Source organism: Cottoperca gobio, chromosome 7 (genome assembly GCF_900634415.1).
Source record: "Cottoperca gobio chromosome 7, fCotGob3.1, whole genome shotgun sequence".
Taxonomy (NCBI): domain Eukaryota; kingdom Metazoa; phylum Chordata; class Actinopteri; order Perciformes; family Bovichtidae; genus Cottoperca; species Cottoperca gobio.
In genome coordinates, this window is record NC_041361.1 from 6,324,439 (window position 1) to 6,351,489 (window position 27,051).

General features: G+C 42.4%; 2 protein-coding genes across 4 annotated transcripts; one reads left to right on the forward strand and one right to left on the reverse strand.

Annotated features, from left to right (window-relative positions):
* The first annotated feature begins 6,564 nt into the window (after window positions 1-6,564).
* Window positions 6,565-9,813, forward strand: LOC115010913 (cytosolic sulfotransferase 1-like). Its single transcript, XM_029435822.1, is given in 10 exon segments — window positions 6,565-6,778; window positions 6,888-6,957; window positions 7,276-7,414; window positions 7,536-7,664; window positions 7,945-8,063; window positions 8,506-8,632; window positions 8,731-8,828; window positions 8,938-9,070; window positions 9,073-9,111; window positions 9,214-9,813. Coding segments are annotated over 8 exon segments (897 nt in total). The 5' UTR covers window positions 6,565-6,778; window positions 6,888-6,957; the 3' UTR covers window positions 9,327-9,813.
* Window positions 9,814-10,170: 357 nt separating this feature from the next.
* LOC115010895 (proline-rich transmembrane protein 3) lies at window positions 10,171-26,329 on the reverse strand. Of its 3 annotated transcripts, none has more exons than XM_029435785.1 (4): window positions 26,118-26,329; window positions 17,318-18,213; window positions 16,930-17,211; window positions 10,171-14,637 (listed from the first exon to the last, which is right to left on the reverse strand). In XM_029435785.1, the coding sequence occupies exons 2-4, from the start codon at window positions 18,132-18,134 to the stop codon at window positions 12,617-12,619; spliced, it is 3,120 nt and encodes a 1,039-aa protein (XP_029291645.1). In that variant the 5' UTR covers window positions 18,135-18,213; window positions 26,118-26,329; the 3' UTR covers window positions 10,171-12,616. The 3 variants fall into 3 exon arrangements, with proteins under 3 accessions (XP_029291645.1, XP_029291646.1, XP_029291644.1); XM_029435786.1 differs by lacking the exon at window positions 26,118-26,329 and adding an exon at window positions 25,558-25,890 and having other exon boundaries at window positions 17,318-18,210; XM_029435784.1 differs by lacking the exon at window positions 26,118-26,329 and adding an exon at window positions 25,558-25,890.
* Window positions 26,330-27,051: the final 722 nt, after the last annotated feature.

Sequence of the window (27,051 nt, forward strand, 5' to 3'; positions counted from 1 at the left end):
GGGTAGAGTCGCTGATAAGCAACTTGAGCCTTCTAACTCTTGCATCCCCTCCTGGGTACACTTCGAAACAGTCCATGCCGCAGTAAGTGAATGGAGAGGTTGCTTCTGTTTGCTCTTCAGGGAGGTCTGCCATCCTTTGTTGTTCAGTGCCTCTCCTAAACTTCAGCGACATAACTTCCTTTGTCTGGGTGTCATTAACCTGGGCCTTCTTAAGCTCTGGGTCACTACTCACCATCTCTCTCACCTTGACTTCTCCACCTGGTAGCTCTTTCTGCCAAAGAAGGTCTGGGCCTGTGAACCAATTTGTGGTTACAAGTTGCTGTGCTGTGAGACCTCTGGAGGTGTGATCTGCAGGGTTCTCTTCAGAAGCGATTTCAACAAAGTCAGATTTCAGCACCTTGATGACATCTGCAGGTGAGACTTCTTCAATCTGTGTTTTACAGACATAGTGCACTTCTCTTGTGAGGTTTGAAGAAGACTGGATACTTGGCATCACTTGCTTCACAATTACCTGGTGGCTTACTCCAACCATATCTCCAATATCAAAACATGGATTGCCAAAGCCGACAACACTCCAGCCCAAGTCCGTTCTCTGTGCAAAGGGTTTTCTTCACCAGGCACCACATCTCTTGGGAGAGGGATTGAGGACAGTTGTAACAAATTAACAGGCCAACATCACAGCTTTGCTGAAGAGCGATCTCATCTGCGATGTGTTCAAGATGGGGCCATGTCTTTGCAGTCTCTGGTGTGGGAATATGGTCTCTCTTTGCAAGGATGAATTCTTTGAGTAGGGTACTGGCAGAGGTATTATCCTGTCTGAGTAGAATCCTCTCACTTGGAGACCAGTTAGCTTCTTACATGACACAACTGTGTTTCTTGAAGCCATTGTGGAAAGCTTCAGCTGCACTGCTTCATTCTTTGTACGGAGAGCCTTTGCTGTTTCTTCAAGGATAAAGGTTGTGTCGCTCTGTGTCGAGGAGTGCATACACAAGTATTTCACAATGTGGCTCACTTGTGGCTGACACCCTGTTATGGCCACGGCCTTATTTATCTGTGGGGGTTATTATGTGGATGTCTGCACCGTTGTTTTCCCTATTGGGTATGCAGATTGGATGGTGTGATCCCCGGCCGCTTGATTGGCAGCACGCAGGTCCTCTCCTCCCACCTTGGCGAAGACTGCCTGTGATTGGTGTGCACCTGTTCCGGCTCTCCAATCCGAGGCGCACTGGAGAGACCGGTGACTACAAATGCCTAGCCAGCTCGACAGTCGGGACGGCTGGTGTTGACAGCCATATTCCTTGTACTCGTGTGTGTGGATACTAGATTCGGTTGCATTGAATGTCATCGGTTAAAGTTACGTGCTCTGTATCCAATGTGTTGTAATCGCTAGGTGCTTCAGTGCTATTTATGCTTTGTTCTTATTTTGTATTAATGCAGTTTTCACCCCGAGTTTTGTTTTAGAATTGGTTTAAGTTGGGGTTTATTTTTTGTTAGTTTGGCTTTGATGCCTTATTGCTCTTGTGTTAAGAGCCCTCCTTTTGTTCTTCGTTGTGTCTTTAAAAGCAATTGTTTGTCAAACTGTCCACCGTATATAATAAATATATCTTATTTTACCCTCAACATCTGGTTATATGTTACTCCCTTTTCCCTTGCCAAGCCGGGGCGTAACACACTCTGATAGGAAAATACAGGAAATACTGATTGTCTTTCTAAGAACAGTCCTCAGTCTAGTGAATTAGCACGTCTGATAGCGGAGTCGATTTGAATTAGCACGTGTGGGACCTGAGTTGACAAAGGAAGACTGACCTGGTAGATCTTCATGGCTTCCTGTCCTTTGAATGGGTATAAATACTGAGGCTGGGAGAGTTGCTCCGGTGAGCAACACAGCAGACTTTACAAACCTGTATATGTGTGAGTTTGATCATCCATTGTATGAATAAACTCGAGCTCCTTCTTGCAAGAATATAGATTAAACCCTTTTATTTGATTTGAATCCTGACTTCGTGGTGTTATTAGGAATATTTTTCTAACACACCCACACTGGAATGATTGTGGATGTATGAGTGTCTTTAACATTTTGAATGATTCTATTGGAGGTTGCCTCACGTTGCTGCTTTATTGTGTGGTCGTTCCATATCCCTTTCTCTTGCACCATCATATTTTGTTGTCATTCTTTCTTCTCTGGTGCGATTATCGTGGAGGCAAGTTGGATGTCTTTTCTCACATATCTTTCTGTAACATTACTTCAAGCGATGACCAGATTTTAAACAGCCGAAGCACAACTTCTTCTCTTGAACAAACTTTACTCGCTCATCCATAAATTTGCGATATTTGTGAAGACTGTGACCTGCCTTTTCACAGAAAACACAGCTTGTGGTATATGCTCTTTCATCTGATTCTGTAGCCAATACATTTGTTCCAGGACCTCTTTTCTTCGAAATGTTGTTCTTTTCGCTTTCACTTGGTTTTAGGGCGTGGAGAGATGTTATTGGGTTACAAGCGATTTTGGCTTCATGTGTGAGAAATTTAACAAACTGACTGAAAGTTGGGAAGGTGTGATTTTGTTCTTCCATTTCTACGACCTTTCTGTTCCATCTTGAGGTCAACCAGTCCGGAAGTTTAGCAAGCATCTTTTGGTTTTCGTTGCAGTCGTTTATGACCTCAAGTCCTCTGATCTGTGACATGGCAGCTTCACAGCTGCGAAGGAAGTCTGAGAGCTCTTGAAGTTCTACGCTGCCTTTGGAGCTTATCTTTGGCCATGCGTCAAGCTTATCTCTGAAGACCTTAGCGATGAGGAATGGATTACCGTACCTCTCTTCTAGGATGGTCCATGCAGCATGATAGGATGTATCTGTGCCTAGCATGAAGTAGCTCTCTATGGCCCTCTTGGCGGGTCCACTCGCATACCTTCGTAGATAGTATATCTTTTCTGCAGCTGGTATGTTTTTCCTGTCAATGAGTATATGAAAGGAGACTTTCCAGTTGTTGAACCTAAGCGGGTCACCACTGAACGTTGTAGGTTCAGGTACAGGTAGACGACTTGCTGACTGATGGACTCTGCGAGAGCTCTAACAAGAGCTAATGTACTGTCTTCTTGCTTCGGTTGTGCTACAGCTTGTGTTGGAGAGTGTTGATGCAACTGACTGCTTTCAAGTTTTACTTCTTTTACAACCAAAGGAACATGTTGATGGAGCAGCTCGCTAATTTCTTCATCTGAGCATACACTTTGTTCATATACTTAATGTCTCACTTTTGCAGCCTTTAGCTTCTTTATTGTCTCTAAACGCTCTAGTTGTCTGTGCTTGGCTTCTAGCTCTCGTTTCCTCTCAGCATTTTTTGTCTCCTGTTTGGCTCTTGATTGAGCAGCTTCATATTCAAGTCTTTCAAATTCTTCAATGTGTTGTTCTTGCTCTAGCAGTACTTCTAAAGTGGCTTCATTTGCAGCAATTTCAGCAGTGGCTTCTTGTCTTTTGAAGCGAGAGAGAATTGAACTTCTTGATGTAGCTCTCGAGTTGCTACAAGAATGAGTAGAGGACTTGGTGCCGTGAGAGCTGTTACTTCTCTTGTCAGAGGCAGCAAACTTGCATACAGACATGCATACATCTTGTTTTTAGTCAGTCTATTGCAGTCTTAATGATTGTCTTTGTTACTGCTTCACATGTGTCTACTCTGCAATGTGTGTCATGGTCGGGAATGTCAATGAGCCTCAACTCTTCATAAACAATGCTCACATACCTTGAGACATTGCTTACTTTAGTTTTGTATTAATGTAGCAGGTCGTTAGAGCATTGACCACTCAGCGCTTGTTTGGCTTCCTTTGTGATATCTTTCCACTTCTTGTAGCTCAAACTGAAACAGTGTGCAATTCTTGGCCCTTTTCCGTTAACTTGCAGATTCTTTGGCTCCCTTGTGGCTCTTGTGTGGAAAGGTTATCAGCTCCTGAGAGCGTCATACTTAGTGACTAACCGTGTCGCTAAGGCGAAGAAACCTTTTACTATTGGTGAAGAATTGATACCCCTATATTGGACCGGCTCGTTGCAGAGATACAAGCGAACATATTGTCTTGCATGAAACCGGTCCGTGGCATAAAAAAGGTTGGGGACCGCTGCTCTAAGACATCGCATCGGAAACTCACACTGTACTGCAATGGTCTGGAGCCGCGATCACAAACACGGCATATTAGCTCCGCCTCTATGAACTTGTACTTTAAATGTAGGAACCAAAATTAAAGTGCAATACGAATACTTAAACAGGGAAAACGTGAAGACGGTTACAATACAGCTAAAACAGCCTGGGGTCAAATTGACCCCAAAGAACACTGATGCGTACAAAATGCGTACAGGACATTGAAAATATATCATCATAAAAAAATGATAAATTATAGACATTGAACTTTGAATGAGGTCAATTTAAGAGGGTTAATAATGATATTAACGGATTATTTAGGGCATTTTCTATTCATGAATAAAGAAAGATAAATGATATTCCAGTCCAGTTTGTGCCAAAGTTCTTTAGGGAGTAAAACTGCAGGACAAATTTTCTTTTTATGCCATGAGGTAGCTGAACCTGTATTTAGACAGGGAAGCTCAGCTGAGAACTCAAGGGGCGACAAGGGGAAACAGTGAAATCTGAGGGATGTCTGCCTCCAGCCATTTTGCATGTTTATTTCTATTTTTTTAACGTAAATAGTTGTTATAGACTTAAGCGTTGGACCACAAGATGGCAGTATGTGCCCAGTCTGAGGTAACGCTGATCAGGTGACATTAGTGAGGTGTTTTAAGGTCACAGATTAACAGGACATTGTGACGAGCACACAGTTATTACCAAAAGCACAGCCAAAGGAATAATAATCAAGAAACTCTATCACCCAGCAAATAACATGGATTGACCTCATGTTCATGTTCATCTCATTACAGTAATAGCTGTATGTTTGTCTGTAACAGATGAGTAAATGACCGCAACCCAAAGATAGTTAATGTTTGGACATTCACTCACTTGATATGCATGAAGAATATTATTTTACACCTATGCAACTATATGGTCATATGAAACATTTGAATCAAATCGACAGTCACAAATACGAATACACACGCTTTATTATTAATTGTTAGTGAATAAAATGTATATCATGTTCTAATCTGAGGTTTATCTTCAGACAATTAAAGTGGTTATTTTAGATAATTTACGTGGCCAACGATGCCAAAAACAACATGGTGTCTTATTTTCATTTTGAACACATGAAAAACACCCGGAGCCTGGAGCAGCTTCCTCCAGAGATTCATGGAGGGAAAGAGGATGCTTTAAATAGTGTAAGGAAGTGGTTGTCAGTGGTGCACAAATGCATAATTCTGAAGTGATTTCAGGATTTCTTCACTGGTGTTTGGATCCTGGTACGACCATGTGAACGGCTGGTGAAAGAGAGTTTTTTTCGTTTCTTGTGTGTGTACTGTGTAACATTGAGTTCTCATACTGTTCAAGTTATTTTTCCAAAACGCTGCTGTAGATGGTAATAGTTTGACATTTTTGGAAATTCGCTTAGATGACAAGGTCGTATCGACTATCTGTTCGTTGAAAAGGCTACAGCCAGCAGCCAGTAGGCTTAGCACAAAGACTGTCCAATGATCCAACAAGATGCACCTACCAGCACCTCTAAAGCTCACTAATAACACATTGTATGTATCTTGTTTGTCTAATCTGTACAAAAACTGAACCTAAATTGGTGAATGTTTTTTTTTTACGCTTCAGCTTTTTGTACAAATTAAACAACAGGATCAATGTTATAAAGCCAAATGTACTCATTTCTTCTTTATTGTTATTATGTCTGCCATTATTGTATTTTCCTATCTTTATGAGGTACCTTGTAGCAAAGTAATAAAGAACTCAACCATCTGAATCGTGGTAATGTTTAACCTGACTTCTTTTAGGACATAAACTATACCCCTGATTTAATATACATGTTTGACCGGTCAGAGTTAAAGCTGATAAAAGGAAACGTGTCAGTTTGTTAACGCCTGATTCTTTCAGGAAGTTGTGCAGCATGTCACACTGATTATTACACAATTAATTGACAATAATTCAGACACAACCACTGTTTTGGGAAATTCTCAGCAGGGTGAGTGGACTCTTCATTCGAAAGCTAGTTGGCAAATTATTGCTTGAGTGCCATTTGAACTGTTTGACTGTATGGAATTAATGATTAAAACATGTTGGCTCTCACCTCCAAAGTCTGGAGAATATTATACAGGAGTGAACTAAATACAAAATAAGCCGTTTGTGTATTTCAGCGCATGTTTTATTTGGGAACACTTTTAACAGAAAAGGAAATGTTGTAAGTTGTGTTTCCCTGTGTAACGCATGCACCTGCTGTGAATGTGTCTGTATCTGAAATAATGTTACCAACTGCCATGGCTGTTATCCTGGTCAAGGCCGGAGACGGAGCAACAGTAAGAAAACATCTTTCTCAGGACAGATGTCCCAAAGGCAACTAATGTTTTGCAAGGTCACCACATCCTGGCTATAAGCTTCATGTTTTCTCTCTGTATTCGGCACTCCCCAGCACTCTCCTGCAGACTACACTTTACTCTGTATGATTTGTGACTCTGTCAAAGACGAACCTGGTTTTCCGTAACTTTGTTGAACATCTCACCGAGAACTTTATTATAATATAGAAGAATATTCCACAACAGTTACTATTAAAACAGTGAACAACACACTTGGAGAAGACAAAAACACAACCAGGAAAGAACAGTCAGAGGACGGCATCAGCAATCTGGACAAGGTTTGTCTCCACATAATTGTATGTCTGTAATGCACAGTTTTTATATGTTCCATATGCTAACTTTCCAGTGCAACATGGAGCTAACCTTTGTAAATGGACTCAATTGCAGGAAGAAGTATTCAGATCCTTTACTCAAGTAAAAGTATACCACACTGAAGATACTTCAGTACAAGTTGAAGGTATGTACATATTAAAAGCAGATGAAAGTATCAAATCTCAAATGATTTATTATGCAGAAAAGCATTCCCTGCCAGGGATTTAATATTAAAGTCCTTTAGTTTATCAGAATTCTTTTTTTAAATACAAAAATTTAGAGATACATGTTTTTTTGCTCTTCTCATCTTGTTTCTATTCATTTAAATAGCTGTTTTCTTTCCCAGTTTCTTTTATAACTATTTGTTTTGTTGAAATATTTATATCTAAGACAAACTGACTTAATTTCACAATTAACATTTATTTTGTATGTTTTCAGTCTTTTCTCTTTTGTTTTAAAAAAGATGGATGCATTTTCTCGGCCAGAATTGTTTGATTTCCACGGAGTCTCGATGACTCACTTTTTCACAGACAACTGGGAGAACATTCAACACTTTCAGGCCAGGCCAGATGATATAATTGTTGCAACATACCCCAAAACAGGTCAGTTCACAAACATGAACGGGATGTGCTCTGCTTTATACTGTAGCTCTGGATTAGATGTGTGTTTAGAAGTGAGAGGTTTTATACTCATCCTTTTTACTTCCCTTCGTCTTTCTTTAAGGAAACACCTGGGTCTCCTACATCCTTGACCTGCTGCATTTTGGTCAGACATGTCCAGAGCGTGACACATCCGTCCCTTTCTATGAAAGGGTGATTAACTTGGAGATTGCCTTGCCTGCTATGCAGTCAGGTAGAATTAACAATTACATACTCACTATATTGTATAAGTCACAAACACTTTTATGCCATGGTGATAATTCTGCCTTTTGCTGAAATGTATAAAGTAAATTGTTGAATTACATGTGATTGTGTATATTGTAAATGTGTTGTGTGCCAGGGAGTGTGCCATAAGGTAATGATAATTGATGCATTTATCTTCATCATGGTATCTAAACATTTGGTGTGTAGTTGTGTTGTATTTACCACCCTGTAGGATTCACTGACATGTAAACTGTTTTAATAATGTACAGGATTATCCATGATAAAAGGAACAGAAATCCTGAACAACGTCTCCACCTCTCCTCGAATCCTCAGGACTCATCTACCAGTCCAGTTTCTACCAAAATCCTTTTGGGAGAAAAACTGCAAGGTCACAAGTGCCTTTTATGTACAGTACAATAGTTGACAATTGTACTCTTTTAACCAAATTTTAATGTCATACAAAGTTAAGAAAACAAAGACAATTTAAAGCCAGGGAGATAATTCAAATGTTACGTATATCATGCAGGTTAAAAACTTTAATTAGACCAGAACTGACTACAGATCTTTAGCAGGTTTATGTCTCTCTTACTGTTGCATTCTTGTCATTATGTCAATTAAAAATAACATAAAACTTCAGCAAAGCAACTTAAGCAACATATAGTATTCTTAGTTGATGTGAAGGCTGAATGATGACCAAAGGAAACAGTGACATATGATGCATGGATACTTCCAGCTACAAGTACAGCTGATTTATGATCAGACGTTCATAAACACTTAGGTATTTCATGCGAGAGATCTTCAGATAATGTAAGTGTTTCCTTGTTGTGTAGATAGTCTATGTGGCCCGCAATGCAAAGGACACTGCTGTGTCTTATTTCCATTTCGAACGCATGACAACGATCTTCCCAGAGCCTGGAGACTGGAGCAGCTACCTCCAGAGATTCATGGATGGAAAGAGTATGTATGAAATCCTCTAATAAAGGTGCTTCTAATGGAGATTCACATATTTCTTCCACACTCATCAAGTGCTTCCATTTCTTGTGCCGTTGCTTCAGTGGTGTTTGGATCCTGGTGCGACCATGTGAACGGCTGGTGGGAGAAGAAACAGAGTTATCAAAATCTCCATTACATGTTCTATGAAGATCTGATTGAGGTCATTTAGTTGTCTTTGTGTGTAATTTAGAGTTCTCATACTATTCAAGTTACTTTTTCAAAACGCAGCTGTAGGTGGTAATACTTTATACTTGAACCCATGTTTCCAGGACACTGGACGGGAAATAGACAAACTCTGCTGCTTTCTTGGTTTGTCTCCTTCAGCCGAGGAGAAGGAAAGAATTAAAGGCAGAGTGCAGTTTGATGATATGAAAAGGAACAGCATGGTCAACCATTTATCAGTCAAAATTTCGATTCCAAAATTTCTCCTTTCATGAGAAAAGGTAAACTGATGAATAAATAACTACATGTGTGTGACAAGAAAAACACAATCAGATATTCACTTTTAGCTAAAAATACCTGAGTTATTCTCTGTGGTTCTGCAGGGAAAGTTGGTGACTGGAAGAACCATTTCACTGTCGACCAGAGTGAACACTTTGATGAAGACTACAAGAAAAAGATGAAGAATCCTACACTGCAGTTCCGCACTGAAATTTAGAGGCCTGTGAATAATGAAGATTTCTGAACTGACGATTAAATAGATAATAATGTTGTTGTTACTGATTCCAATGTTACATTTCATTGACAAGAATATTGTCTAATCAGTGTGAGACATCTTTTCTTATAATGATAATTATAACTGATGTTATAAAATCGTCAAAGAATTTGCAATAATATTTACAAAAATCAAAGCTTGATGACTTCAGACGATTATGTCACTAGTTTGTGTTAATTAGATGGAATTGTATTTACATTAATGGGTAGATATGTATCTCAGACAGAACACATTATTAAAGTGTGGCAGGATGCTAACAGTATCCTGAATCAATGAAAATATACAAGACTAAACGGAGCTAGCCTATGACAAGCAACAAGCATGTTGCAATTATCATTGAATGCTCGCAAAGCCCTTTTCATTTCAGATGCAAACAACTATTATTGATTACTAGATGAATATACAGGGAAATATTCTACACCTAAAATGTACCGACACATTTTGCAAATTTAATGCCAATTAAAATCTAAATACAGTTAGATGATGATTGCATTTTTGCTCACCTGAAATCTGAGTTTGAGACGTGTATCACAGCCCATTTTGAGCCATCCGGCACCAGTTTATAGATTACACAACTGTTATATGGAAACCTGATTCCTTCAGTGAATAGTGACCCCCAGGGGGTCCGCAGAGGTACTGCAGGGGTGGGGGGGGGGGGGGGGGGGGGCACAGAACTCTTCAAGCCTCTTCTATACAATATATACAGTAGGGGGTCCCTGCACCACGCTACACCAGTTTGGGGGTCCTTGGCCCGAAAAACGTTGAAGAATTAACAGCAATAATTGTATGTTTTCTCGTTTTTATTTGAATCCAGACATGAAATGCAGCAAGAAATACAAGAACAAAAGTTAAGCAAAGTAAAGGAATAATTCTAACACTGTACTTCTGCACTGTGACTACAGACTGGAAGGGGCACATTGATTGTATTTTCTATGGCACGTACTGCTTTGTGGAGGGGACAACACTACAGGTGCTGGAGGTACAACCCTGGTCATGAAGTAAAAGGGGTAACAGCGAGTACTGATACAGAGAAATCTTACGGGTTCATTGGAATGTAGACAACAACACAAGGCCATTGTACTGTAAATACTAAGCTAAAATACTAAAGTCAAGCATCTTACATCTCGGGGAGGTAATGTAAGTCACCTTGAGATAACTGGAAGTCATGGGCGGGCTCTCATCAGGAACAGAGGCATGTTAATGTTTATCCACTTTGGAAAATATCATCGTAACCCAAGATAACATTCACATAATCATTTTCAGGATCACCAAACATATTCAAGTTAATTCATAATCTAATTATAGTTCTATGTTTTCACAACAAAGAAGGATTAAAAATCCTGCAGACAGGCATCATTATAATCCTGAGCACAGGGAAGTATGAACTGAACGGGTCACAATCTGATGTTAAAATAGCATAACTGTCTGCACAGCTTAGACACATAAGCAATACCACTTTAGATTGTCTTTCACAGTAGCAACTACAACTATGTCTCAAATACACCTTTATTCATGAACATCAAAAATAACATTATTTACATTGTTGCTTATACATAATATATTTGAAAGATATTTTCCTCTTTGAGTAGTAAAATACTTCAGTCTAGTGCTCAGGCTTACAGTTAAGTGCTCTGTTATTGAGTTTGGTCTATTATAAGAGATCTGAGTTTCATGCCAAGCCAGTCTCCTGTGGTGCAGCCCTGCGAAGCTGTGTAGCATTTAAGGGAGCAGTGTGTAAGGTGTAGTGGCATCTAGGGGAGAGGTTGCAGATTACAACTAACTGAAGACCCCTCCGCTCACCCCAGCCTTTCCAAGCGTGTAGAAGAACCTACGGTGGCCTTGGGGTAACATAGAAAAGTGAAAGGCCCTCTCCAGAGCCAGTGTTTGGTTCTTTTCTTGGCAGAAACGAACAGTGCAACATGTTGGACTCCGTGGATGTTGACGCTTCCGATGTAGATATGAGAGGCTTATTCTAAACTAACAAAAACAGAAAGATTCTTAGTCTCTGGAGATTATACACTAATGAAAACTCCTCCATTTCTGCAAATAGATCCCCCTACATCCTACACACTGCTGCTTTAACTAGTTTACATATCAAACTGAATTCATTCCACGCAACTGGTAGGATGATGATGATGATTATGTTTAATATTCTTCATCAAATCCCGTAAAAATGCAGTCAGAGGCTTTAATCGTACATAATTATGAATTGCAAAAGCTTTCTCCTACAGCAAAATAACAAAATGCAATGTTGAAATGTATGTTTCACATATAAGCATGCAACCGCATGTCTCAGGCCATTGTTTACTGCCTGCCTCTTTATGCAACCAGCTTTATAACATACAAGGCAGACTGGACAACAACAACAACAACAACAACAACAGCAGCAGATTAAGAGTTTAGGAGCAGTAATCTGTTGCTGAGTCACTATGATACTGGTAGGAGGCTATAGAGAGTTAACCCAAATAATGAGCTTATAGATCCATAAAAATAACACGGAACCAACCAAGGTTATGTATGGCACATCTTTACATCACAAATCAACTTGAAATATGGAAGACAGCAAATAAACTCTATAAAAAGCAATGAAATTCAGGTTTGTTGATATGCAGACATTTCTTTTACAGAAAGAATAGAAATGGAAGCTACAGAGGCTTAGAGCCACATTTGTATTTTATCCTTCAAACTTATTGATCACACATTTCACACCCATCACAAGCAGGGACCTGCTAAAGAGCCATATTAGGACTTGTTGAAATCTATGCATGGTCCCAGTGTACTTGAAGTTATACCAGTGCTATGCAGGTGGGTGGGTGATTGAGAGAAAAACAGGACAAGAAAGAGAACTGTATTAAGTGTGTGTGTGTGTGTGTGTGTGTGTGTGTGTGTGTGTGTGTGTGTGTGTGTGTGTGTGTGTGTGTGCGTGTGTGTGTGTGTGTGTAAAAAAGAAAGAGATGGAAAGTTCTGAGTGTGCTGTGGTGTTTATCTGTGCTATATTTCTCAATTTTACTCCCAGAGTAAAAAACAACAAACAGAGCTGTTAAACCCTTTAACAAGATAAAAGGCAACTAGCTGATATCCTTTAAGGTCATCACCAAGAGACACGTTTAATAGTTTCCCTCTTCTAAAAATAATTCATTTTCAGGCAGCTCAATGATCAAATTTTCCCAATTTTTATGAAGTCTTGGTCAGGAAAAGTATTTGTTAAATGGTTGTGTTTGATTGGGTTTGGTTCATAGATCAATAATTTCACTGCTGACACTGGCAGAGTCGTCATGTCGGCTGACCTCTAGGTAACTCCGTGACCCCACCGGCCTCCCAGCCCTCCCCCTCACCCTCTCTGAGTCCGGGGTGATGAACGGTCGCGTGTCGTCCACTCCATCCTCCTCCAGATTCCCCGTTGATGTTCTGGAGGGACGAAGTGACACAGGGCAGGACACTGATGAGGGGACGCTTCCTACCGCGTTCCCAGGCCACCTGTTACCCTGGTGGGAGGGCGTGGGGGGAGCAGTCACCTGCCTGCTGGGCACACTGCTGAGAACGCTGCCCCCCAGTGGCATGGAAGACTCTGTTGCATCGCTGCTCTCAGAAAGCAGTTGAGGATCACTGTTCCTGCGGAGCCAGGGTCCCTGGCTGACCCCTGATCCCTGGGAGGGGGACTGTGAGGTTTGGGTCATAGGATGAAACAAGCTTCCTCCACCGAGCAGGTGTTCCCTGTTCAGAGCCGCGTCAATGCTGCGGGTCAGGTCTATAGGAGATGGGGGCCGCAGATCGAACTCATAAAGAGACAGTGTAGTGTCCTGATCCAGACTGCCACTCACTGAGCGCTGTGGAGGCCGGCCCAGCGCCTGCAGTCTCAGCAGGGAGCCTGTGGAGCCGTCAGATATGCCTCGTTCTGCGGAGTGGCCCCTATGGTTGCGTCCCCGGTTGCTGTCTTTGACACAGCGTGGCTGAGCAGTGGTCTGCTCGTGGTTGTGGTTCCTGATCAAACTTTTGCTGATGTCAGCTCCAGAACGCTCCTGGCCAGCCCAGTTGTTAGGCACCTCTCCTGGTCCTCCTCCTGGTCCTCCTCCTCCTCCTCCCACCCCATTACTGTCAGACTTTCTACAGGGCTTCCCCCTCAGGCTCTGGACTATCTTGGACCAGCAGGTATGTCTTTGAGTGGAGTCTGTAGATTGGCCAGGGGACGGCAGGTCTCCTGCTGCTCTGCCATCTTGTCCACCCTCCTCCCTGCCATGGCAACCTTGAGGCCTCCAGAACACCCACGAACCGAGGAGTAGGAGGGAGAACCCCCATGCCAGCTCCAGGAGCCGTGCCCAGAAGTGCACCAGCCACCATCCCCAGTTGAAGCGCGTCCAGTTCCCGAGCAGTCCATAGAGCCATAAGGTGGCATGGACATGCAGCCCACAGCACAGTGCCCCCAGAACTGCACACACTGCCAGCACTCTCCCCAGGATCACCCCTATCCTCCTGCTCCCTGTCCAAGCCTTCGTCCTGGCCTCTTCAGGGACTCCAGGGTGGGGAATGGAAGGGCAGCGTATACGTGGAAACACATAGCAAAGGAAACCCAGACAGAGAGCCAGGCCCCAGCACAGGGACAGGACCTGTAGGGTGACGGGCACCACAGGGGACAGGGCTGGGGAAAGCAGATCAGCTGCCAACAGTAGGGTACACTGCAAAACAGCCAACACAGCCACCAGAGGCGGACGCTCCAAAGTGGAAGGTAACACACTTACTCCTGCCACCCTCAATGCCAGCAGTGCCAGGGCAGCCTGTGTCCACACCAGCAGGTGTAGAGGCAAGTTGTAGAGGGCGGTTACTGCAGGGCGAGGGAGGAATTTCCGTGTGCCATAGGGGTCTATTAGAAAGAGAGCTGCTCTAAGGCCTCCGGCAAGAAACAATAGCGCATTGGCGAGTGCAAGAGCCCCGCGATGAGGACAGTTTGCGCCAGGGGACAGCGTGAGGCCGAGAGCAGCTCCAGCAAAAAGAAGGAGGAAGAGGCTCGCTGAGCCGTATACATGCAGCTCCCAGGCGAAAGCCAGCGTCCGGCTCAGATCACCCCAGTAGAGAAGTGTGCCATTAGAGGAGGGACTGTGGCTGGGAGAGGGGGCTGGATTAGAAGTAGAGTGTGGAGCTTGGTGAGGATATCCTAGGAGAATGGAGCGGTTCCTCTGACCAATACCAGCCTGATATGTGGGGCTTAACCTTGTTCGTGTGACAGGTACGACACCGGGGGCAAGGAAGGAAGAGGTCCCTACAAAAAGAGAAAGACAGCTTTTGTAAAGACATATTTAAACAAAATTTTAAAAGTAAAAGAAATTCAAAATGTAATGTATCTGATCGGGATTAGCACAGCAATAGTATCAATGCACATGAAATACTATTCAGGGCCACTAGAGGGGTGTAGCTCACCATCAGAGTCATGAGCTAGCACCATCTCTAAATTCTTCATTGTAACTTAATCGGTTCTGCACAAACACATTGTCCCAGGTCTATATATAATATATGTATTATATATACAGAAATGTACACATGACACATCATGTAAATATACTCAACACTGCATGTGTAATCCAAAATACTAGCATGCAGGGCGAGGAGAGTCTAATTATGTCATTTAAATCAAAGTATTGAAAAAAGGGAAGGTCATTTTAATAGAGATCATAACATGCTAAAAATCTCAGTATGATTCAAATACTATGCCACCTCATCATCCACATTGTATTCATAAGACAATATGCTGAGCAAAACTCCTCTGGATTACTCTATAGTAATTGTGTGGTTTAATTGGATTAGATTATATAATTATCAAGAGCATCTACATTACGTGACACCAAACAGTGTCACAAAGCAGTCACGATAACTCTTTCGCCAAATTTGCAGTGTCATACAATACATAACTACCTCATGTGACAAGCCAACACAGTGACAAAGTGGCATCTCATTAACTCTCTGTCTCTCTCTCATTTTGTTTATGCACACACATACTTCTGTTTGTTCAAGGCACTCCACCTTAACCTCCAGAAAAACCCTGGAAACACCCAACAGCATTATAATCATGGGGCCATTCATCACCGAGCGCTGTGTGAAATACTCAGATGTAAAGATAAAGCACAGCCAAAAAAACAAACATACTGAGCACCATAAACTGATGTGAATAATAACAATAAAACTTTTTAAGGTTTTAAGTTTAAGGCAGAAAACTCACTGGGCTGATTTGAATTTCACAATATTACAGAGAACACACGATTAATATACAGAAAACAATACGACCACATACATTTTTACAGGAAGACAGAACACACACAATATAATGACTCTGTGAATGATGGGGAACTAAGAAACAGTTGTAGCTAAAGGTATCTATATATATTTCTAAAGTAAAATGTAACTTTTAAACTTGATGGATGTTGTAACAACATGATCAACAACAGTCAGCCACACAGAGGACGTTAAGCCTGTCCTCGCCGTGTAGAAGACACCCATAAAGCTGACACACTGACTAATGACTCACTCCAACATGTGTTTCACTTCCTGGTTCCCTCCCTCGCTCCGTCCCTCCTATCACACACATGTTTCACTTTCAGACTCACACAGGCGAGCACTGCATACAGATCACAGACACACTTCTTTATTTACATAAAGGTATGTTTTACTTCCTTCCCTCAAACCCTTTTTTTTTCGTCTTACAGGAGCAAGATCCAGACACATTCCAGATGTGCTGATCACATTTCACAGCTGGATACACTTACCCCTACCCTTGAGGTTTTGTCTCTAACACACTGCTTACACTGCTTGATATGTCCACACGTTGCAATGAACTAAAAAATAAATATTCTGTTCCACAGGAGACACAATGATATGTTTATGACCCTGATACAAAGTGGACCGATATATACACAGTACAAACTGGTATTGTCGTAGATGCAGGACATTCATCTTTTAAATGACCTGCCAAGGAACCTACTTGAAGACTTTAAATGTGCTCATGGGAGCTTGAGAGTTTAAAAGTCATTAATATGTTGTTCCCGTGGTATCTAAGAGACTGGCTCATGCGCTCCGTGTGTCATGCTTTTTCCTTTTCCATCTACGTTTTTCTCAACTCTCCTCCCTTCATCCATTTCTCTGTGCATCTGGTTTTCATTACCATCCACACTCCCTGCATTTCTATGCCTGTACCTTTCTCCCATCACACTTTCACCCACCCCATCTACTCTCTCATCTGTATTCCCAACTGCCTCTTTTTCAGACTCTACTTTCCCCTTGTCTATCTCTTTGCATGACTGCGATTCTACCAGCCCCCTCTTCAACCCTCCCTCTCACCTCCTGCTCATACTTCCTTCCCTGGCTGTGTCTACCCCACACAAATACCACCCCACTTTCCATGGAAAAGTGCCTTTGCCTCTCCCCCCCCCCCTTGAAGCCTTTTCCAGATTCTTCCAGTAAAAAAGTTCCAGCTGCAAAAATAATTCCATTTTAAATTATAAAAAGGATAAAGGACTCTTTAAAACTAGTCAACTATGGAGCAAAAGACCCTGCTTCTTACCTGTCCTTGATGACTGTACAGTTGTGCTAGCTGTATTTCTTCCCAGTTGTGCTGTTTTGTTGGGTTGATGAGTTGTTTTGGAGGATGTTCTCACAGCCTCCTGTGTAGTAGTAAGCATGCTAGTTGTAGATGTGGTTGTCACTTGATGTGTCACTTGTTCTGCAGTCTGTGACTGTTTGGAGTCAATGGTGGTCGTCGTGGGTTGGGGTAATGTACCAGCAGCAGCAGAGTCCTGCTTTGGAGCATCTCTGACGGTGGAGGGAGTGTTCTCTGTCGGTTTATCTAAAAAAGGGTGGATAAGACACATTTGTGGCATGGTGTAAAGATTTTGACCTCAACAGCACCTTACTGTCATTAAAAATGAAACCTAAAATAATTGATTTCTCACCTGTTAACACTACAGTCCAAGGAGTTGCCTGTGTTACCACAGGGGACGGTGTGGCTCTTGTCTCAGTCTGTGGCGTCGTAGAGGTTTTACTGGCTGTTGTAAGCACAGAGGGGTGAGGCTTCACAGTCTGACTTCCCTCTGGTGGGGTTTTTACATCAAAAACTTTCTCTGTCTGTGCTTGTGGCTGATACTGCGCCATTTCATCCCCAACTGTTGACTGAGGAACAGATGATTCCTCCTTCACAGGCAGAACTGTTGGAATACTACCGGATCCAAACCCCTGCAAATCATCATCCTCTGTCTCTTTGAGTGACACCTCCTCTGAACTTCCTGCTGTCACTGGCTTTTCACCTGCAGACTCAGTGACAACAGTGGAAGGCAAAGTGGGCAGAGGTGGAGTTGTGGCTTTTGTAGTAGCATATCCCTTTGCAAAAGCCCTGCTGAACGCTAAACTAGCTGTATCAGTCCTGGGCCTGGAGGCAGTCGGTTGACCTAAAATTGGTCCACGGCTGAGGTTCTGCGTAGAAAGGGCAGATATAAAAGGAGGCTTGGACTGTGCGGTAGGACGGGAGATTATTTGCCCCTGTTGAAATGCGTTCGTAGTTGCCAGTCTATTCTGGACTGTAGCTCTGATAGGCACATCACTACGCCCTCTGGGAGGCAAAGAAGGCCAGAATCTAGCAGTTGTTTGAGGAGAGGAATTAATAGGCAGGTCCAGAGGTGAGAATGAGATGGAGGAGCCAATGATGGTCTGGGCATCTGAAGGATAAAGGAAGGAGAGGACGAAGCCCAGGAAAAGGAGCGACATGGGAGCCATGGTCTGCCTCTGAGTGGTGAGCGGTGACTGGTCCCTCTGGCTGTCTGTCTGTGTGTCACACCATCCTTCCACTCTGCTGCTGTGGAAAGAGATAAACAGTTTCTTGAAATAAAACTAACTGCACAAGCACAAACACAAAAAAGCACTGTGAGTATACAAAATATGATACCACACAGGTGCAGAAATACAGTAATTAAAAAACAGCATTTGCAGAATTCTTGTCCATATACAGTAGTAGCAATGGTCGATTAGCTAATTTAACTCAGTAAATCAGCAAGACTTTCCGATGATGTCTAATTTGAGGAGTGCATGTTGTAGCCTTGCAATGCTGATTCAGAGGGCAGGTCAGTGAAACTCCCACGAGGTTTCAGCAGCATGACACCGGCGGACACAAAGGGTGTGGTAAGGTGTATGGTTTCAGAATACATGGCGCATATGTCGACGCACACGGACACAAACAAAAGGCAAGAGTTCATCTTGTAATTTATATAGCACATTGCGCCGTCAAAATGCTCAAGCCAAAAAAAACCTAAAAACTAAAAGGAGTCACAGATGGTTTCATTCAGTGGCAGATGGACACTTTCACTTTTTTCCGCACTACCGTATATCTGCCATAAAATGTTCTTTGGATGATAATCAGTTTCTTTCTCCTCCAAAGTCTTTGGTTTTGGAGTTTTTCAGTTCTGTTTGAGTCATAGATTGCAGGAGCTGACAGCTGTAGCGGCGACTGTGGTGAAGCTCAGAGAGCCAAGTGACACGGAGAGACCCCCGGGCCCTTGAGGATTACACAATCCTACGAGTCATCTAGATAAACAGCTGCCAGTCGCATACCCTCACATGCACTTCTTATCACAAAAAATATCCCCTTTTCTTTTACTATTTGAGCCTCTGACTTACATAAACCTCCATCGTTCACACCAGTCTCTGCTTATGACTCACTTTGGGAGATAACCTTGGGGAGCAGCAAGGATCATACTGAAACTTCAGCTGTAACATTAGGAGGAAAAGCACAGAAAATAGAAATCAGTGCCTATGGGAGAATTCATTCTACTGCTGCTTATGACTCACCTAGGGTCTATTCACAGCTGCAGTGTGTCTGAGAAATTACTGCAGCTGCGCACACCGTTGGCATGTGCATTTCGTGCTCATGTAAGATGTGAGTAATGTGTGTAAGTGTATGGAAAAAACGTGTGTGTGTGTGTGTGTGTGTGTGTGTGTGTATGTGTGTGTGTGTACACTAAGCAGGAAGTAACAGATCATATTGCAATACAATCTCAGCTTGCTTTTGAGATTGTCCAACAATTTCTGGTCTCCCTGTTTACTAATTGTTCCACAAGAACAGCTGGAGAGAAAAACTGGTCAGGAGTACAGTAATACAAGTGGTAGTATATCTGAATCTCCACCCACTCACAGTAGCCTCAGTGTTTATTTTCTTTCCTGTCTTAGCCACCTCTTCTGCTCTCGGTCTAGTCGGCTGTTGGCCAATCCAACCTCTGATTAATCGCTGTTTTTCCTCTTTCTTTCTTTTCCTCTTGTCCCCCATTTAACTGGAGTTGTTTCTACACAGTCATACATCCTGCTCCTGGATGAGGTTTGAAAGAGGGCCTGAAGATAGGGAGATAAGGTAGATGTAAGATTGTGGAGATAAGAAAAATGAGTGCGCTCACAGAAAGGATAGGCAGGAGGGGAAAGACAGGGATGGAAGGGGCGCAGAAGATGGAGGAGGCCCGGTGAAGGTAGTGAAGCTGACAGTAGGAAGTTCGAGGGGAGAATTAAGGAGCTCTGTGACAAAATTAAGACTGAGAGAAGTGGTGATGGCTGTACATTTAGAGATAGATAGTTAATATAAACTGACAGAAACTAAGAAGGAGAATATTTGAGGAAAAGAAGAGTCACGAGGAAACTGTTTTGGGATTAACAGGTTTATTATGGTCAAAGCGCAGATACTGTGTGGCAGTATGTCCAGGAAGGCATGCGGAGAAACTGAGCCTGCTTCACCTTTCCTCTGAGGTTAACTGGCAGGTGCGCAGTCTCTGGCAGCCGAAGATAAACAACCTGACTATTGAGAAATGGCTTTTAGTAAACATACTACTATCTTGTCCAACATAATCCAGCATGCGTCATTTTATGTGCATGCGTAATACACATACTCATAACCTTTTGAGACTCATTAATCTCTACTACCTACCTTCATACGGTATGAAGGTATTAACATTCGGTATGAAGGTAGGTAGTAGAGATTAATGAGTCTCAAAAGACATTTCACCAAATAAGCTTCAGGGAGAAGATAGAAATATTCTGCTGCTGTATTTGAAACGCTGTCAGCATTCATCTCATCTCCACACATGGGCTGCCCACACACACAGCAGTGGTTCGCCAAAATGTTTTTCTTGACTGGATTTAAACAATTTGACTACAAGTTTCCATTGGAAGTAATACGAATGGAGTAAATTCAGGCTGACTGGCAGCTCCTCTAAGCAGACTGAATTACAGGCCAGGAACAGCCAACCATGTGTGTTGTTGGATACATTCTCTAACGTAACACTACAAAGACCAGATCAGTGTAATCAGCTGGTTTGGTGTTTGGCTTGAATATTCAACTGCATGCTCTCAGCCCACCATAGCACATCCCCTCTAACAGGGAGTAAAATGCAGACACACTTACTCACAAATAAGACAGCATGCCCCTCTGTGTCTATCCAGGGGAGGGAGGCAGTACTTTTATCATTTTTAACCCCTCGGGGCAGAGGGACACATCACTCTGCATTTCATTTTCACTGGGGTGTGCATGTTGTGTAGATGTCGTCACTCTGTCCAACACAATACGTTCTTTATCCAGAACAGGAAATGCCCATACATAAAATCTAAAAGTACAGCAGCCAGTTAGAATATGGAGATTACTATAAACTCCTTGCCCACAGTATAGACATACTGGTTATACAATCACATGAGCGATTCGGTTCAAGTTCAGTTCAACAGCAGCTGTCACTAATCGGTTAATCGTTGCAGTGCTGATGTCATGTCTAAACTTATGTATTAATATGACCAACTAATGTCCGTACTTTACATGAGGAACCAGCCAGAGGGAGTGCATTTTTGGAGAATCTTTCTTGCAAATGTTCTCTCTTCTCTGCCAGATTCCAGACAGTCTGGCAGTGCAACATTTCCATTCATTTGAGTGAATATTTCCAGGGGCAAACATAAGTCTGTTTGTAGACAGAAGAATCTGTGTCTTTTCAACAAAGACTGGTCAATGTACATTTGTCTCTCTCCATCAGGGCTGGGTAACATACCTCAATACTTTGGTAATGACTGAAATCTGTATGGAAAACTGTCAAATACTGAAAGATAGCATTGAATGTCTGGTGAGATTTGTTCTCTTGTTTTCTTATTATTTAATCAGATAGTTACTGATTATTTTACATAGATCTTGTACGGCTGCTTGTGTTTACACATTAACATTTGAGAACTATGGCTTCTTTTGTTAAATTAAATAAAGAGTTTTGACGAAAAACATGTTCATATTCCTCAAAGTAAGGCATCGAAATAAGTAACGTTTTGGTTTCGCTACCAAAACTCAGGTATTACATCAGTATTGCCAGCAGCTCTGTAATGTGAGGCACAGCAGGGCTGAATGCTAACATTGGCTTGTTAACATACCAACATTGACAATGGTAACATACTGATGTTTAGCAGGTTATGTTTACCATGTTCACCATATTAGTTTAGAGTGCTAGCATGCTAAAAGGTGTTAATTAGCACTAAACACAAAGTGCAGCTGAGGCTTTCATTTTGCAGGTATATGGTCAAAAAAACGGGATGCCTGATTATGGCACTAAATAGAAAGTCAGGTGATCAGCAGAGTTTCTACAATTCATTCTGAGAACAAGATGACATCTCTAATTGTGGATGAGACATTTCACTCATAACCACAAATGGCAACCTCATGGTGCCGCTAGGTGAAAAGTCAGGCGATCACTAAAGTCAGTAAGATCCATCCTTTGGGAACCATGAATGTCTGTAAAACATTTAATAGCAATCCATCCAGTAGTTGAGATATTTCAGTCTCGACCGAAGTGGTGCAACGACTGACCAACATTGTCATCATCCCTTGCAGCCATAGTCTCCATCAGTATATGTGGACACCTGCTTGTGCTGTGTGTCAGGGCATGAGATGGACTGAGTGTCCAATACCTGAGTTGACTCATAGTATCCAATGTCAAGGTGGCTTTCTAATGAGCAGGATTTAACAGTCAAAGTCACTGATAACATGAGAAGAGCTTGGTAATGGACGATAGGGTAGAACTTGAGTGGGGCAGGAGAAAATTAGAAAAGATACAAATTTTCCAAAAAAGAACAAGACCAAGAAATAGATCAGATTACAGGGTGAGAGGTGCCGTCACAGGGATTCGGCAGTGACAGCAAAAGTAAAGATGGACAGAAAGAAAAAAATAGACTGGAATAAACCAGCAGAGAGCTGTGTGTCACTGTGGACCACTGCATTGCAACGGTTCCTCAGTCCAACAGAGCAGTTAAGTATTACTTGCTATACAGATGTGTAACTTGTTTGTACCGCGCTGTGTAGAGAGCGAGGTGAGACTGTAGAAGCAGTGTATATATGTGAATTTGTGTGTACGTAAGACAGAAAGAGAAAAAGGGTGAGGGGGGGGAAATGGGAGAGGGAGTATGTGCGGTTATGTTGGTATGCTGGTAGTGGGGGAGGTCGTAGAATTGACCGTTAAAAATTCCACACCTTGAAATAACATATGAATTGCAAACAGCTCACACAATATTCTCTTGCTTATTTTAATTATGGCTACCATATTAAAATATATTATTGCTATTCAGTTTAAATGACGTTGATTTATATATGAGGGGATATACAAACTCTCCTAATGCATTATAGATACTGTAAGAAGTTTTCCAGGCGGTCATCCAACTTCTAGACATCTGCCTTATACTAAAGCTGTCCATTTAGCTCTTAACACAAACCAACGACTGTTAACGATGCCGCTCTCATAGCGCTCCACTGCCTCGGGGGGTGTCAGAACTCCGTCAGTGCAACCGACCACACAGCAGGGTCATGATAAAGGAAGAGAGGAGGCTCCTGAACCAATCAAGGATGCTTTTGATCCCCAGTCGGAGTGGATGTCCAGTTTAAAAGTGCAGAGCCCCTCAACATTTTTGACTGATGTTCCGTCTTCATGCGAGCAACAGATCAAAGGTCATCCTTAAAGGGTGAGTCACTTTAACTGCACCATGACTCCACCACACACACACACACACACACACACACACACACACACACACACACACACACACACACACACACACACACATATCTTGACAGACACTGCACTCAAGGGGGTAAAACACAGACTACAAATATTGACATATAATAATAATAATAGGTGACAATGGAAAGAAAGTTGACCTTCTTAAACACACATTGTCTACACAGATTTAGTAAATAACTGTGAATTAAGTCTATTCAGAACTTCAAATCAGCACTCACACATTCCCGGAAACACCCTGAGAGATATAAAGTCTGGTGACTGATTGAAACAGCTGCTAATCCACGTCGAGCCACAAAACACTTTCAGGAAAAGAGATTACAGTTTGCCTGCTACAGGGAGTAAACCACTGCTCCACTTCAACCAGAGACTCACTTTGTTACAGCTGGATGCAATAAAAAACGACTGCTGTGTTAAGTGGTAGATTGTATGTATATTTCTATATGTATAACATTTTTATCTTGTACATAGATGTCCTTGGTGCAAATTTACAACTTTACAAAAATGTAATAATGCATACCTGGTAGACAGCCAAAAAGATGTGGCGCCATAAAAAGGCTTAGGAACAGATCATGTCTAGTGCTTAGTGGGTTTGTGCCTAATTTATATACTTTTGTTTGATTTATGCCCAAATTTTCCACTATCCTGGAAGTTCAGGACCTTTTGTTCTAGGAAGTGTGTTATGTCTGTGTTAACTGCAAATTATTTAACTGTACTGTCAGTTTAAAAGCGTCTGGCCCAAACATATATGTGAATAATAACTTTTTTACAAGATAAGCCATTAAAGTAAGCCATTTAAAGACTACTCAATACTGAGGCATACAGTCGTGGATCATCCTGTGTACTTTTACGGCCTTTTAACCTTTCAAAACCCCCTCTTTTATGTGAACACATTACCAAAGCAGACAGTAAATCTCTCTTGAACTGCATTACATTGGATAGAACCCTTTTCCTCTCGTCAGTGGTTTAGGGTGTGCTGTTTTTCTTTTGAATTGGAGTCGTATGGCAGGACTCTGCGTTACATCCAGTACCACTTTGGAGCAGCTCTGTCTCTCAAGTGAGAGGCGCATTGGCGCGGCCTCCCTTCAAACATTGATGAGGAACAGGTGAATCCAGATCCTCTGTTGCCGCAGCCCTGCCTACACGTTGAGTTAGCTGGACAACCCCGTAAATAGGGCAACCATGTAAACACACACACACACACACACAGAGACAAAACACGCTGCGCACCTGCCAGCCGTGGCCAAATGGAGAAATAGTACCCCACTTGTTGCTGTTTTACCAAAGTTAGTTCCACTTTCTTGAGAGGCACGCCTTTTCCATTTCCTGGGATATTTGGGCATTTAGGTTTGACATGCAAATTATTGCAACGCGAGAAGCTGCTAGTTGAAGCGCATGGCCGGTGGGCTTTATGTATCACACAGACTAGTATAGTGCCAGTGAGGTCTACTTTTTGCGTCAAATGCGCATTTAAAAAGTATATTTGCCTTTATATGTGGCTCCTAGTGGCTGCGTTACACCTTGATACAAGTGATTATAAAGTACGGTATCCGTAGCCAACTGTAATGTTAACCTAACGCTAGTATGCTAACTTCAATTAAGCTAAATGATCAACTTAACTAATTGGTAACGTTGATAAACGTTAGCCATAATGTGTCCTAAATTGCTATTGTAATTGGTCTAGGGTCAGGAGTTTCTTCATTTAATTAATCCTCAATTAACTAGAGTTAGTTTGTGTATATTACAATCACAGGCTGACGTTATTCACCGTTGGTCACGAAGAGCTGTAACGTCGTTACTGCTACGTTACCGTCCTAACGGCACGAAGCTTTTGTCAGTTGCAGCCATTTCAACGGTCAAAAAAACCCCAAACTGCCGTTTTGTCCTGCACTCCTCACGATTGGGAACTCTTCCCGATATCAACGTACACAATGCAAGTATACTACGGTACAGGTCAAATGTGAAGGTACGACGTGTGTTAAATTAGTAGCCTGTAAACCTGAACCGACGACTGGTACCGCGGCACCGGCTCAGGTAGAGACACAGTCACGCGTGGATCACTGCGCAAAGTATCGCCGCATAGCAGCCACTCCACCACTGTTATCCATTCGTTATCAACACACACATACCTGCAGGTCTGTGCGGATCCTCTCCGATGGCGTCCTCTGCGGCAGGATATGAGGACTAGGACATACCGAGTTAGCCAAAAGGAAATGAGTAACGTTAGTCCAGGTTAAACGCCTAATAGCCGCTGGGTTCAACTGAAAACAGTAAAAACGGTGCTCTATCGACACACTGAGGTTCAGCAGCCTTGTCCCACTGCCAGCTCTCTAGCCATTAGCTAGTGAGCAGATAAACGCCCCCTCCGACTGCTCCATCTCTCTCTACATCGCTCCCTCCCTCTCATTTTTTTCCTCACAAGCGGATAAACACGATTGCCTACCTACCAACCTATAGTATGTTACGCAACAGCAGTCCGGCACGCAGTTTCACACTGAGCACCCTTCATCTGCTTATTTAGAAAGCAGCCTGCTCAGACAGTGGCCAGTGGAAATATGACGACACTGGCATTGACATCATCACACACAGCATGCAGTGCCACTATACACTGTACACATCTCCTCATGTCTCCCTCTCTCTCTCTCCCTCTTGTGTTTATTTCATTCTCCTATCTGTGTGAATGATGTACCTCAGTTATGCTTCTTGTCCTCTTCCCAGGTTACATGGTGGAGAGGAGGCTGTGTGGCTCAGGCTCTAGCTGTTTGGCAACACCTGGAAGCTGCTTTACATCCTTCTGTATCCATTTTTTCATAAATGTTCACATTCTATGTATCATTTTGCTATAAGGGTATTGTAATTGTATTATGTTGGTTTGTCCATCCTGGGATAAGGATCCATCCTCAGTTGCTCTTCCTGATGTTTTTTCCACCTGTCAAAAGTTTTTTTTTTTTTTTTTTATATATGAATGTCAGAGGCTGTCATATGCTGTACATATTGTAAAGACAAATATGTGATTTGTGATTTTGGGCTATATGCATAAAATTTGACTCTAACCCTAACCCTAACCCTTTTTTTCAGATTATAGCTGAAAATAAGCTCCTAAATGGGCTATCAAAGTGGCCGGTTAGTGTGAAAGGAGTGTCATGTGGAGGCGACAGGTGAGGAGGCACCTGACATTTCAGTTGTGCAGCAGCGAGGACAATGAGCTGGGAACAGAGCTGTGCATGAAACTCTACCTCCCTCGCCTCTCCTGCCCTCCAACCAGGGTTTGTAGAGGGGGAGCAAGCCAGCCTGAGCCAAGATGATACTATTTTCTCATGCGGCCCGGCACCTTGGCTCAATGCCTCCCTCTCCTTCATCCCCCGTCTGATTGTCTCTCTGTCTTATACAAACACAACATTCTAGTTTTTTGGGATATGGCATGGAGACCACAGCTCTGACTCGATTGAGCCCAAATGCAGAACATTAACTAGGCCAGGGGTCGGCAACCTTTACTATCTAAAGAGCCATTTGGCCCCTCTTCCACCAAATAAGATTTGTCTGGAGCCGCAACACATATTTGATAACACAGCTTATAGATTTAATATATAGTTATACTACATTTGTTGCATTTATGAAATTAC

Excerpts from the sequence above, each read along its gene's own strand:
- LOC115010895 (XM_029435785.1), bottom strand. The coding sequence starts at position 18,134 with ATGGCTCCCATGTCGCTCCTTTTCCTGGGCTTCGTCCTCTCCTTCCTT. Across the intron at positions 17,212-17,317 it reads TTGGACTGTAGTGTTAACAG|ATAAACCGACAGAGAACACT; the intron begins GTGAGAAATCAA and ends ACCCTTTTTTAG. Across the intron at positions 14,638-16,929 it reads TGTACAGTCATCAAGGACAG|GGACCTCTTCCTTCCTTGCC; the intron begins GTAAGAAGCAGG and ends CTCTTTTTGTAG.